This window comes from Nycticebus coucang, chromosome 23 (assembly GCF_027406575.1).
Source record: "Nycticebus coucang isolate mNycCou1 chromosome 23, mNycCou1.pri, whole genome shotgun sequence".
Taxonomy (NCBI): domain Eukaryota; kingdom Metazoa; phylum Chordata; class Mammalia; order Primates; family Lorisidae; genus Nycticebus; species Nycticebus coucang.
This window is the reverse complement of record NC_069802.1, coordinates 26444449-26459760: the sequence shown is the minus strand read 5'-3', so window position 1 is coordinate 26459760 and position 15312 is coordinate 26444449. Positions and strand designations below refer to the sequence as shown.

The window sequence follows — 15312 nt, the reverse complement described above, 5'->3', positions numbered from 1 at the left end:
ATACAGACTGACATTCAACCATTCCTACCAACTAAAATGCAAGCACTTTAGGGGGGAGAACTGAGTCTCCTGCTCCTATCTACCCTTTATACCAACTAACATCTGGCTGGCTGCGTAGATCGCTGCCTTTCTCACCCAGCCCCACAAAGATATGCAGAGCATGGTAACCATCCGCGATGAAGGTTGACATGCCATGGGATGAAGAAAGTCCTCAACCCTAGGCTTTCAAAAGACCAAACAAAGCACATGCTCTGCCAGAACTCAAGGGAGCCCTCTGCTTCCTACCCAGGAAGGAATCTTCTTCTCCAAAAGACTCAAGAGATAAGACAGCCACCTTGCCAAGCCTAGGAATAAACTGTATTATCAGCAAGGTTTTTGCAAATTCAGCTCCTCTTGCTCTATAATGACAGAGGAGGAAAGTGTCACGCCTCCACTCAGGAACCATGACACCTCTATCTGGAACCCAGCTGTAGGAGAGATTTACCATGTGGCCTTGGGCAGCTCATTTAACATCACAGTGTCTTAATCTCTTCATCTGGAAAATGAAAACACTACCTCCATCGTGGGCACAGCATTTCAAGGTTAATGCGTGAGGCTGATGTTGATACGCAACTTAGCAGGAGAACGTTTAATTCCGGGGAGGAAGTTAGGCGCAGCAGTGCCCTTCCAGGAGTGATAATATGTGCATAATTGCAGAGCAGGGCCCTAAGGTCAGTAACGCACATGATGAGGGCAATAAGCCATTCCAAATATGCCACCTGGAGTGTTTTTATTGTTACTGCTGAGTGGAGTTGATAAAGCAAACCCAGAAAAAGGTTGGGAGCCCTAATTTATCAAACGTTATTGATACGGATCTCCCATTGGCAGGCAACGGGCCACTTTTAGATTTGGATCAATAAATCCATTTTTTTTAATACAGTCCAATCCCAACATTTCACCCCAAATCCATCCATCAAGATATTAGAAATCCATCCTGCTTTGCCTGCAGTCTGTCAAATGTCACCACCGAGTGCAGAAGCCACCCTACCAAGTCTATATCCTGAACTCAATCCCAATGGAAATGTCCCAGATATAAATAACCACTAGGAACATACAGGGAAGAAAAATAGCTATGAAGTTTCACTCTTACTTTTTTTTTTCTTTCTAGCCTGTGACAAGTAAAAAAATCATAGAGTTACTCACTCTGCAAAAAACAATCTAAAACCAGAAGGTTTAACCAATTCAGTGTTCCAGTCACTGTGACAACTATTTTAATCTGCGAGGCAGCCTGCAGGACACATACCCAGACCTCATCCACGATTCTCCCCTAGGCAGCCCCTGGACTGCCTCCTAAAGCAGCTCTATTCCTGGACTCACGACAGGCAGTGGCGTTTGATGACATTCAGGGTCTCATGCCATGAAGACAGAGTTCTCTATTTGCAGTGGGAGAGAGAGGAACTCTCCTGCTCACTGGTTGGTCAGTGAGATCCTAGGGAATTGGCTGTGAGGAAGCCCTGGTTTCATAGCAGAAGGAGACACACAGTTTGCAAGATAGGAAAAAGTAACATGAAGAAATCAGAGCACTGAACCTGAATGTTGGGACACCTGGACTTGAATGGTGCAGAGTCAAGAGTGTGTGATTTTGACCAAATCATGTCACCTCCTGGAGCCTTGCTTACCCCTTGTCAACAGGTGAAAAGGGCTGTTGTGAGATCAAATATTATTATAATAGTATGAAAGCCCCTAGCACAGTGCCTAGCACAGAGGTCCTCAAACTGCAGCCCGCAGGCCACATGAGGCAGTGTGATTGTATTTGTTCCCATTTTGTTTTTTTACTTCAAACTACGATATGTGCAGTGTGCATAGGAATTTGTCCATAGTGTTGGTTTTGTTTTTTTTTTAAACTATAGTCCGGCCCTCTAACGGTTTGAGGGACAGTGAACTGGCCTCCTGTTTAAAAAGTTTGAGGACACCTGGCCTAGCACATAGCATGTAATCAATAAATATTTGTTGAAACATAATCAGAATCAAGAAATGCTGAATTATTCATATCACTCATTAACCAATGGGCAGGAGTTCATTTATTAAAATGTACTCCACAGTCAAGGACAGCACTAAATAGAGAGGTAAAAAGAACAGATCATGATGCTTTTCCCTGGGATAAGACAGAAAAAATGGCAGACTGTTGGTCTCTGGATTTGAGAAGCCAGTGTCACTTGGGCAGAAGGCTGCAGATCTGGAGTCCTCTGAGCAGGGGCACCACACCCAGGTTTGGAGGACTATGGGATCATCCCACCATTCTTTGCCTGGAGTGGCTGGTTACACTGCAATTTATGGACTAACACCTGTGTTCGTTTGCTCAGAGAATGCAAGGCTATTTTAATATTAGCCTCGAACAGGCTGTTGGCAAAATAAATGTGTACATAGAAGAGCGTGGATTGGTTTAGGATTGCATGGGCTTTAGAGTCTTCCGACCATATTGGAAGGGGAGATCCAGGAGCAGACACAAGCACTGTCCTAGAAAGCTGAGAGTAAATTTAAATTAAAATGCCATGCAGACTATTAAACTCTCTTTCCTCTTGCATTGCTTTAGGCATTGGCATTTGGGGGGCACGGCCTCTTTGAAATCTGTTCTCATGCACAATAAAAAGAAGGAGGGAGTGGAGAGGTAAAGAAGAGGAAAGAAGGAAGAGGAAGGAAAGGGAAGAGGAGAAGGGGAGGAAGAGAAACGAAAAAATTCCAGAGTAAACCAGATCTCAGCCTGGACATACAACGGTCAGCAGGGCCGAGGAGAGACTGTTGGACCTTCGAGACAGAAGGAGGAAACGGGAGTGAACTCAGCAAGACACGAAGTCTGTCCTTCCCTGAGCCTTCCGCCCTGCAATGCTGCTTCTCCTTCAGAATTTTAAGGATCTGCTGTTGTGTCACCTGACAATCATTTGAAAGCAACAGTCCTCATAGTAGCCCCAATTAATCCTTGGCACTGTCTTCCACTGCCCCAGAATTTCCCAGGCCAAAGACATCTGCAAACCATTTACGAGATTTTTGCCACTTTTGATAGCCTGTCTACTGTTATTTATTTTATTTGATTCATTTAAATCAAGTTGCTTTGTAAAACTTTACTATCGTTCCAGGCTACAACATCAGTAAAGCTATGACATTTCTGTGCTAGGTATATTTTCCTAATATACATTAGCATAAGTCATTACTGTTAAAACAGCATAGCACAGTGCTTAAGAGTACGGATGCTGAATGTGTTCAAATACTGACTCTTTAGCTGTGTGATCCTGGGCAAGTTACTTAACCTCTCTGTGCCCCAGCATCATGGTCTGTTAAATAAATAATACCTGCTTCACAGAGTCACTATAAGGATTACACCAGCTAACATCCATCAAACGTTTGCACCATCTAGAACCTTCTATATGGGCAACACTTTTTGAAACACTGAACTGTGCACAGCAACATGTGCTGCCCCCTTAAGTTTTTCTTAACCTGCTATTTCTCTTCTCTGGGATACTCTTCTGCTCCCTCCCTCTGACCCCACCCAAACCAAAAAAAGACACACTCATTCCTCTGCACTTTTCTGTCCACCTTAAATAAAGATGATAGTAATTACAGTCACTTGTTGAGCACCTGTTACTTTACAGTCCCTGGGCTCAGAACTGTCCACATATAGTAGAAGCTCAGTAAGTTGACCATTCAAAGGACTGTAAGAAACTGGCCAACTTATGAAGGTGGTCAACTTAAGGAACTAGGCCCATTGTACTGATATGCTCATGGGGTGCATATCTGGTCTATGAAAACTAGGTCAACTTAAGGAGGTGGTCAGTGTAGGGAGGTGGTCAACTATAGAGCTTCAACTGTATTATCTAATTTAAGCTTTAGTCTGATCCTATGAAAAAGATTCTGTTTAAGAGAGATGAGGTAATTTTCCTAAGGCCCTACAACTAGTAACCAGGAGAGTCAGAATTCAAACCCAAGACCATCTGCCCCTATAGCCTGCATATATCCCGTTAAACCACGAGGCACCACCCTGAAATTCCCACCTCTACGAGCCCAGCAGTCTTCAGCTGGATGTGACTGTCTTTCCTCTCCCATTGTATGCCCGTCTCCCACTGGACTTAGTACATGCCACATTGTAATATAATTAATTACTCATTGGCCTGTCTTTTCTTCCTATTACTCAAGATACGTCTTTCTGTTTTAAGCATGCTGGAAGAAAATCATTTTAATATTTTTCTGAATTTGAAAAAGCTTCACATTATACTGAACAGAATTTCACATTTTCTTTACAACTCTGTTCATCTTTATCAACAACAAAGACTGTGATGTTCTGTGATATAAATGGGACTTTAGGGCAATATTTTTTTTTCTTTCTGGTATGGGGTGACTGTCACAAAATCAGGCTCCTGAGCTCCCCCCAGATCTGCAGAATCAGCATCTCTGGGTTAAGGATCGGGACTCACCGCCTCAGGGTACATATGAGCAGTGCTGACCACTCCCAGATTTTTAGTTCTCGTATCTGCTTTGAAAGAACCTCTCCAATCCTTCAACTTGCTAGCTTTCGCTGCTTGCTGCCAACCCAGCTAGGTGGATAGGTTTTTCCTATTTCTTCTTCTGTATACTTACGCTATGGTTTCCAACTATTTCCTTTTAACTTTAGATCCTTTCTTGAATACTGATTCTTAGATACCCACTATAAAGCACATAATATCAGAGCTATCCTAATGGAACAGGAGTGAGTGGCCTGCATGTCCAGCACTTGCCACACTCCCTACCCCCATCACCATCTCTGGTGGCTCTCGGGACCCTCCCCAGATTCCCCAGGCTTCTGTCAAGAGTTTGTCCAATACCATTGACAACCTTCTGGAACATCTTGTCAGACTTTCGTAGTGACAGATACTTTACTTTGTAATAAACACTAAGATTATCTGAAAAGGGTTTTTCTGGTGTAAATTTGTCAGTATAGTTCAAAATCAAGTGTGCTTTTCTATTTGAGAGCATGCCACCAAATTTATAATATAGTCTGTATATTATATTTGCAAAGTCATGCCTTATACTGAATAGCCTTAAGATGAAAAATGATGATCTCGGTGTATTAGCAATTGGACCACCATCTACATCTCTGGAAAGGCTCTCCGAGCTGGGCACAGTGGCTCACACTTGTAATCCCAGCTCTCTGGAAGGCCGAGGCCAGTGGATCGCTTGAGCTCAGGAGTTCGAGACCAGCATGAGTAAGAGCAAGACCCCAGTCTCTATTAAAAATACAAAAATTAGCTGGCGTTGTGGTGGGCTCCTACAGTCTCAGCTACTCAGGAGGCTGCAACAAGAGGATTACTCAAGCCCAAGAGTCTGAGGTCGCTGTGAGCTATGATGACACCATAGCACTCAACCCAGGACTACAAATAAATAAATAAAATGAAAGGCTCTCAGAAAAATAATGGTCAGGGGAATTTGTCTTTTCACAAATTTTACGAAAGCAGAGCATCCAGAAAGCTGTCTAACTTTTAAAATTGTAGGCATCTTATACTGACCATATTCTGAACACATATTACTAGTCTAAAAATAAGGTTCAAGCAGCAGTTTTTAAACTTAAACATATAATTATGTACATACATATTTATATAGAAGCAAAAGTTATTTTATTTACATATAAATACTATATACGGTAATATAAATATATAAATAATATACATGGGAGCAAAGTTCCTGTAATGTTATTTTTTAAGCTTTTTCTTCCAAAATTTATAATTTTGAGAAAGAGAATTTAGGAAGTAAAATTAGCATTATATGCGCTAGAGGCAAAGGGGTGGAGTTGCAGTATGATTTCCATAGTGAATTAGGACAAGGTTCAAAATCCCGTACACGGAGAGGTCCACTACACGTGGCAAAATTGGCAAACATAATTAAGAGGTATGCAGAGTGTTCCTTTTACTATGCTTTCAACTTTTCTGCAGCTTTGAAATTCTTCAAAATAAAACTTGGTGGGGGGGAAGTTCTAGTACAGGTAAAGCTTAGCCAGACATGCAAGATTAATGCATTCAGTAGGGCCCAGAACTGGGCGAGGAAAGTATAGCATTGAAGGCATAAAATTTAAGCAGGTGCTTTTATGATCCCCAGAGCTAGAGCCTCTTTAAATTCAGCCCCTTACGCACCTCACTTGCTTGGAGCCAGACCAACACTCACAAATGTGTTTGTGTTCTCAAACTGGCTGTAGTAAACTCTTTAGACTCCTAAAGAGCAGAAGCTTAAAGCCAATGTTATCCACACGTTCATGCCCTCACTTATTCTCTGAGCATCTGTGGAGTTCACTGTATGCTAAGTGACCACCCTGTGTGTCTTCACAGATGCGCTGGATGCTGGGGATACTGAGGACAGACCAGCTCCTGCTAAAATATCTTACTATTTGCCAGACAGTGTTTTAATCATACTTTTATCATGGTCATCGTGAGCACAAATCATCATCAATTTACGCGTCTATTTTCCCAATTCAGTCGAACTATTCCAGGGCAGGAAATGAGCATTATTCATCTCTGTTTCTTTGACACTTGGGATGGTGGTACATAAAGTATTCAATAAATGCTTCTTGAATACGTGAAAGTTCTACTAATTTGTTCTTACTCAAAGATTTGCCATACTTCGTCGGGAGGGGCGTGGTGGCTCACCCCTGTAATCCTAACACTTCAGGAGCCCGAAGCAGGTGGATTGCTTGAGTTCAGGAGTTTGAGACTAGCCTGAGCAAGAGCAAGACCCTGTCACCATTAAAAATAGAAAAACTAGCCTGGCATCATGGCAGGTGCCTGTAGTCCCAGCTACTCAGGAGGCTGAGGCAAGAGGATCGCTTGAGCCCAAGGGACTGAGCTATGATGATGCTGTGACACTCTACCCAGGGCAACAGAGTGAGACTCTGTGTCAAAAAGAAAAGAAAAGGAAAAGGAGACTGGAAGGGGGAAGGAAAGGGAAGGGAGGGGAGGGGAGGGAGGGGAGAAGAAGGGAAGGAAAAAGAAGGGAGGGGAAGGGAAGAAAGGAAAACATTTGGCACAGTTCAGATGACAATGAAGCATCCCCCATATTGCTTAATAATATTTGCTAACATTTACTAGACGCTTGCAACCTGCCCGCCATTTTTATGCTCTTTCCACATATGAGCTTAACTAAGCCTTGCACCAACACTAAAATGAAGCTGCCAAGATCCTCATTTTATAGCTGAGCAAATATATGAGAGTTCAAGTACTTTCTCCAGTCACACAGAGGGAAAGAGGCCAAACCAGGTTTGAGCCCAAGAAGCCCAGCTCTGGAGCCTGAGTGCCCAGAGCTTCTGTGAAGCCCCCTCACAATTTCTACCCAGAGAGGGGCTGCCTGGCTCCAAACAGCTCTCATCTACACCTTGCTCTTGACCGTTTTCTACAAAGAAAGCCCTGGATAGCATGGGGACACTTTCAGCAAAACAATCCTCAACTCTCAAGGCCTGCTCAGGCATTTCAGACTTTGAGAGCCTTCCTGCTTAATTTCACCTTGTCTAAATACAACCAACTAAAAATAACCTGAAAGGGCAGTGTCTCAGAACCGCGCCAGGAGCTGCAGTTTGCCGCAGAGGGCCTGGTGCAAAAGGATGAGCCTGGCCTCTGGAAAACACTGCAGACGCTATTCAACATCAGCAAGTTGCATATTGTGATGAGAAAACAAAGTTTCCAATTATTGAAATTCCATAGTGTATTTAATTATGCCATTACCTTATTGTATTAACAAGTGCTAGAGCACAGCAGCAATTGCTGAGATTTTTACAGTTTGGAAGTGCAGAATTTATTCTTTCCCTCCACTGATTACTTCTCATAAATCTGTCCATTTTCCCGGGATTATGGAAATGATCCTATTCTTGGACTGCTTCATTCAGAAATCCAAAGCAAGGCAGAACCCCCCACCTACTCCCGCCACTCCAACTTTGAAGTGTCACCGCAGTGCAGACTGAGCATCTTTCAGGGGGACAGGTCTGCAAATTCACATCATTTTTGTTTCCTTTAATCAGTTTAGGCTCTTTGTTCTTTTGAAATTCAAATAAATATAGTGTCGATAGACATTGAAAAAGCACTTGTACAAATGATGTATTTTCAATGATGCAAACACAAATACATTTTTGTTCATTTGCTTAATAAGGATTTAGCCCCAAGTGTTCCTATATCAGACCGTAAGAGCCAGAAGCCTCCATCCAAACATCGGAAACAGGTATGCTGCAATCCCGTGATGCATTTCTATTTGCCTCAGTTACTTCAGCACATAACAATACGTAATCATGCAAAATTAAACCTTCCATACATTTTCTATTCATTCTCTAACACTCTCCCTATACTCCGCAAATAGGCTATCACACTTTCAAGTTGAAGGGGACAAAAAGTGAATCAAGTTTCTTGTGTCTGAGAGCATTATGAGTAATAGGTCTTTTCACTCGGGTATTTTCATCTAAGAATCAGCAGGCTTTTTACACATAAAACATAATTAATCCATACAGGCCCCTGGTTGCTGATGGAGAAGCCAGACCCGCATTTTCTTAACCTAAATTTGGTGCAGGCTTTTAGAAATGATGTTTCGTTGTCTTGTGCGTGACTCAGAGGCACCGTCATAAACGGGAAAAATTTAACCCGTTCTCCCAAATAAGTAAATAGTTAAAAGCGCAGACCCTGGAAACCCAATTGCCTGGGGTTTGAATCTCAGTTTTGCAATCTTTGAGCTATGAGATGATACAGCAACTTGCTTAGCTTCCCTGAGCTTCGGTTTTAAAGGCATAAAATTGGAATAACAATAATAGTACCTCTCCCACAAGGTTGTTGAGTGATGAAATGAGTTCCTACATGTAAATCTTTGAGAATACAGGCTTCATCACATTACATGTTATTATCTTGTCCTGTTCACATAGCACACCTGATAGCATTTAAAAGTCGTTTACCAACAATCAGCTCAAGGGAATCTCACTGCCTTCCTGTGAATTAGTGGAAGAAGATGCTGTTATTCCCATTTTACAGATAAAGAAAGTGAGACTAGGGCAGCGCCTGTGGCTCAAGGAGTAGGGCGCCGGTCCCATATGTCAGAGGTGGCAGGTTCAAACCTAGCCCTGGCCAAAAACCCAAAAAAAAAAAAGAAAGAAAGTGAGACTCAGAGAGCGAGCTACCAGCAGTCAGGATTTGAACCCCTGGAACCTAAGCCAGTCTATTTCCATTGTTCCTCTTTAGATCCAGAATAAGCTGACTCAGGGGTCGAGCTAGTTTCCCTGCTTACTTTGTGGGGGAGGGAGGAGGTCTTGTGTCAAAGGAGACGCAGAAAGCAACACCGTTGCCAAAACTTGTCTTGCATTAACAGAGAAGACCCAGATCTGCAGGAGACAAGTCAACAAGGCTGCCATAATCATGATTCCTGCTAACTATGAAATGAAAGTTAATTTCATGCCTTGCATTCACAGACAAAAAGCTTCAGAACTGTTTAAATTCTCTTCAGCCCAATGACAGTTAGTAAACAGGAGGCTTCGTGTTCTAATGCTTGAAATCACCCCTCGTATCTCAATATATTATTTATGCACTCAGCTTAAAATAAACAGCAACTCCGAAGTAGGTGAGTGGTCTCATTTAGTCTGAACTTTTTTTTTTTTCACTCTGACAGTTACTTTAAAACATCTGTAAACAACCTTAATTCACTTCTAACGAATTAGTAGGCTGCTGCTGTGTCTACAGGAGCCAAGTAGATCGTATTATTAACCTAAACAACTCTCTTCCTGTCAATCATCAGCACCTCACAGAGGACTGTGGGCTTTGCGCCATCTTGTTACTCAAACCAGTCCATGCGCGCACGTGATTCCAGATGACTTCTTCCAAGGTCTTTTTCTTCCATGCCTTTGATTAGATCTCGACTCTGAGATGCAGAATGGGGCCTGGAGAGGGTAGATTATCAGTGCTGCTTATTAAGAAAGATACAGACAAATGAAAACCTTTCCAGAGAGGTGAAGAGTTTGGGAATTATGTAAACAAGCTCTCATTGTTGAGGGGACTCAACCTGACGAAGAGATCACTATAGAGGGACCCAATAGGCGTCACCAAATATTTGTCACTTAGGAGGAGCAGGACTCATTCGTTCGTAGGTCTGAATAATAAACAAGGACCAAAGGTGGAGAGACATAGAGGGTTTAACTAGAGACAGAACTGCTCTAATTGGCAAAGAGTTGACTTAAAAGGTTTCTGCCTGTGGAGATTCTCAGGCACCAGTCAGATGGAACCCCTAAAAATGGCCAACGTGTATGACTAGCTGACATATGTAAGGGCCCTTCCAGACATACACCCTACGGCTCCTTAATCCCAGGGTTACTCACTGATAAAGGCTTCAATAAGCAGTCCCAATCCTTTTTAAACTTCTCCATGTTAGGAGTTTTGAAAGGGTGGCAGCCACCCTTTAACACAAAATATATATATATATATATATATATATATATATATAAACCTTGGGATAATCAGTGCGCACATAGCCAGCCAATCTATGGTTATACAAAAGTTCCAGGGAGCCAGTTGGCCTAGCAAAACAAAAAGATGCAGCACTCAGTGGACAAAACCAACCAAAGCACTTGCTTTGCGATTGCATAGCTGTTGCCTGCTGTTTGGCTTTGTGGTTTGCAATTTTTGCCCATCCGTGGATATGTGGCAACTCCAACTCACTGCACCATAACCTGGGTAAAGAGTGGTGACCTACGCTCAGCTCACCATCTTGGTCATCTTCCTCCCCCGGCCCAAGTCTGGAAACACAATACTTAGCAAACCAAGTGATCGCCTTTCTTCATTAATAGAACATTGCTCATTGAAACATTGGGTCTCTCCCTGAAACCAGCTACCTCGCTGAAACACAAACTCACTACTCAAAACACAACTTTAAACACATTCAGAAAGAAAGGATATAGGGGTGAGGAAAGAGAAATAAAGACACCTTGTATTTATATCTAGGGTTTAGACAACATTTTTACATCATATGCAGACACACTTTCTTCCAAATTATCTACTAATCATTGCCTGGATTTATTTTTTAGGGGTGGAATTTATACATTCAAAGTATTGACTAAACATTAGAAAGTTCAGAAATATTAAATTCCCCAGAGGAAGTCAGATTATCAATCTCTGGGTGTGAAACTTGGTGTTACCAATTACCTGATATGGCAAGAGCAGACATCTGGCATTTACACTTTGAAATAACAGAAAATAACATGACAATAATGTGTTATACTTACAAAGTACCCTTCATCCATGGGGCTCCAATTTTACCAATATTAGTTCACTGATTTTCGCAAAAAACCTGAAAGGCAGAGGGTAAGTTTGTGTTACCCCCACTTTGCAGATGGGGATATCAAAATGCAATAAGTTAATAAATCATTGGTCCATTAGAAAGAGAATTCAGTAATTGGAGAATAATCACAACCTCAGTCTTCCCTTTCACAATACATCTTGAGCACCCGTCTTTCCCTTGGGGACCAATATCTCCCATGTCACAGTCTCAATGTATTAAACATGGTTTAGGGTAGTGATTTTCAACCACTGTGCCATGAGAGGATGTTAGGTGTGCCGCAAACATTTCTAAAGACCATTAATTAAATTATTTTGGAAGAAATTCAAAACACAGTAAGCATACTCTTTTTCTTACTTTTTTTTTTTGATCTATCTAACTTAAGTGTGCCACGGGAGTTTAATTCTACAGGTCCAGGTATGTCATGAGATAGAAAAGGTTGAAAAACACTGATTTAAAGTAAGACAGGAATGTGGCTGCTTCTTCTGAGTGCAGATGCAAATATTCCTTTAATATCAGAGAAAAGGTTGGAAACATTTCCCATATCCAGTTTAAAACATGAAGAAAAAATTGGATTGACAAAACGCAGCCATCCAACTAAAATTTGGCCTGAAAATAATGTTACTACTGTTCAGTTTGTTATATGCCTATGTTCACATATCAGCATATGGACTTGGCTTTTAAAAATAGGAAAGTCAGAATATTTCAGAAGTAATTTTGCTAACAACGTTTTTAGAAGGGGGTATTTTTAACAACCCTTTCTAGGACACTCCATCCTTTCTACCACTGTTAGGCCATTTATTCATGCCTTGAAAAAAGTAATCAATATTTCTTGCCTTCTTACTATGTGTTTACGTTTAGCACCATGTGTGGTTTTTTGGGGGACACAAAAATATGTATGACCCTGTTCTTACCAGCAAGAAACTTACAATCTTATGGTTCAATAATTTCATTACTGGGACAGTCGCTCTAATCAAAAACTCTCCAGAAAGATCTGATAGTTTATGGACATTCCTAGTAAGTCACAGGCACCTTCAGAAAATACTGTCAAAAAAAGATGAGTTTGGGTTCTGTTTAGGAGCCAACCTATTTGGGATTATAGAAATGCTAAAAGTCTCCTTAAAATTATAAGCCCCAGAGTCTCCCGAAAGCCTATGATTTTAGGGGCACGGCCTCCCACTGTCTTCTCCTGACTCAGGTCTGCAACCACTCTGACCTTGTCCTTGAGAACCCAAGCACATTCCCATCACGGGAACTTTGCCCTTCCATGCCTTACTCCCCCCTTTCATCAGATCTCTGCTCAAATACCTGCTCACTAAGCTCTCTCTGGCCACCTACCTAAAATATAGTCACTTGCCACATCACATTTCCGTTCAATGACAAGCCACAAATACGACAGTGGTCCCATAAGATTATAATACAAAACCATATTTATGTTTTTTATGTTTCCATACACGAATACTTACCGTGGTGTTTAATTGCCTACAGCACAGCAACATGGCTGTACAGGTTGATTATCTAGGAGCAATGGGTTATACAGAGAATTTTTTCATTCATTGCTAAATTCTCGAGTGGAGGCAATCCATGAATACTGGCTGGTGTTGTTAGGGTTTGTTTTGTTGTGCTGTTTTTGTTTTGAGACAGTCTCCCTGTGTCATAGAGGCTGGAGCACAGAAGCATGATCATACTTCCTGGCAGCCTCAGACTCCTGGGCTCTAGCAATCCTTCCATCTCAGCCTCCCCAGTAGCTGGGACCATAGGTGCCTGCCACCACACCCAGCTAATTTTTCTTCTTTTAGAGATGGGGGGGTCTCACTATGTCGCCCACACTAGTCTTGAACTCTTGGCCTCAAGCAATCCTCCCACCTTGACCTCCCAATGTGCTGAAATTATAAGCCATAAATATGAATATGATCCATGAATCCCAGCTTTGAACTAGGGGCTCTTTCTCCTGTATCTCCTTTTATTCCCAGGGAGATACTCTTATAATGAGTAATAAATGCATTTCAATACTGGATCCTAACAGATTTTTCCACTGAAAGAAGAAAATAAAACCTCCACAAACACTAAGTGAAGTGTTTCTGAAAACTATAATAAACACCAGTTTTTATCATTTTCCCTTGTCTTAAGTGCTCAGACAAGAGGTAGGTGACCTTGCTCCATGGTCAGCTCTGCCTTGAAGCCCTTACCTTTTCCTGCCCCTGGTAGTGGGTGTCCCGAGGGTGAAATAAGAAAGCTTCAGGGATTTATTTTCAGGGTTCCTTCTAGTGCAAAAACTCTGGAGATCAACATATAGGTGCTAGGCCAAATCATATTCATACTTTTACATCTTCTGATTTAATAGCACTTACTAAATATAAGCTGATCTCAAAAGTAGCAAGGTCATCATATTATACTAAGCAAAGGATGAATCCTAGAGGGAAGGATTTGATTATCCACCAGCAGACTGTTTTGGGACCAAAAATGCAGATATCACTGAAAGCCAGTGCCCTCCACCCCCACCCGCCACTCCCACCACCAACATATGACAGACACTGAAAGAAAGATACCCTATCAGCTGTTTGCGGCATCTTGAGTCACAGATACTTCACTTAGGTCTCTAAACAGATTTCTTGTTTACTTGCACATTAATAAAACTCGCACCTTTGCCAGTCAGAAATCCTTCCCCAAGCCTCTGAACATCCAAAGAGATTTAGAAGCAATTAACATTCACGAGTAACAGAGCAATCAACATGGGAATCGCTAATGGGACTGGACAGAATCCAAAAGCTGATATGAGGATAATCGTGAGTCCCTGACACAGGTTATGGTGTTAATTCTGGAGGGCAGAGTTGTGGTATGTTTTCAATAGCTTTGTCGGGCTGCTGTCAAAATCACAAATGCCTCTTCCATATACCGTTCCCTTTTCCCTACGACATGCCTTTTTTTTTTTTTTTTAACTGCTATGGAAAAGAAGGCACTTTTGCATCATTATAACACAACCTCTAGCATTAATGGTGTATATTGAATTCAAGTTTATTTTTAAATTGCCTACCTGACAAAAATGTTAAAGTGTCATTTTTTTCCCAGTTTGGGTCTCCAGACTATCTTCACCTGTTAGCTCTTGTAGCTAGAGGCCACAAAAATAATAGCTATGAATTTCCACCTTGACGCTTCCCCAATAAGTTTTGCCTCTTGCTCATGTGCACATGGGTCCACTCATCCCTTGTAAATAGAAAGACACGGACATTTCTATTCCAATGGGCTCTATCCTTGCATCTTTGTCAGTTTTCCTGGCCTGTTTTCCTAAAAAGCACTCCAGAAATCAGCAAACCACTGACCTCCCCCGCACCCTTATACCCTACCGGGAGTCTCTGGGGAATGGACAATGTTCCCACTGCCCCTCTTCCTCTCTTCCATTTCCCAGCCTTCGTCTCTCGGCACTGCAATCCCTCAACAATTGCCAAGGCCAGGCGCACCTGCCTTTCCCTCCCATCGGGCCCCTGGAGTCCTGCCCTGGCTGTTCTCCTCCTTCAGACTACAGTGCAAAGGGCTCAACCTTCTGAGCCCCTGACCTCTCCAGACTCACACACACCTGTGAATCCTCAGTCCCCTCCCAGTCCTTCTCCTGGGTCATGTGGTTTCCATCCCTCACCCCTCATTATGGGACACCTTCCCTTTCCCTATGGACTATTGGCCCCCTGTAGGCAGAGGACCTGGTCTATTTCCACTTTTCACTTTCGATAGACTTAATCACAGCCTATTATGACTTGCTTCATTCCGTGTGGCCTAACAAAATACTCCAAAGAGGGGCTTTTAATTTCTCTACTACTCTAACATTATAGACACGAGTATATAATTTAATAAACACCACTTCTTTTGACTTTATTTCTGTTTATTCTGTCTCAATCCAGCTTTCTTCCATTCCTTTCTCCTTCCGTTTTGCAATTTCTGGCTATTAAAATTGCTTCTTTCTTAAAGATCCAGCTTTGTCATTTTTATTTCCGTCACCTCCCCACCCCCAGCACACACCCATTATGAAAGTGT

The 15312-nt window shown here is 42.1% G+C and overlaps 1 protein-coding gene across 1 annotated transcript in view; it reads right to left on the bottom strand.

Annotated features, from left to right (window-relative positions):
* PPARGC1A (PPARG coactivator 1 alpha) overlaps positions 1–15312 on the bottom strand; it is a 651434-nt gene that overhangs the window by 453048 nt on the left and 183074 nt on the right. Inside the window, exon 2 of the mRNA XM_053577580.1 lies at positions 11234–11298. Within this exon, the coding sequence (XP_053433555.1) occupies positions 11234–11251 (18 nt within the window). The 5' untranslated portion in view covers positions 11252–11298. The remainder of the gene's footprint in view (positions 1–11233; positions 11299–15312) is intronic.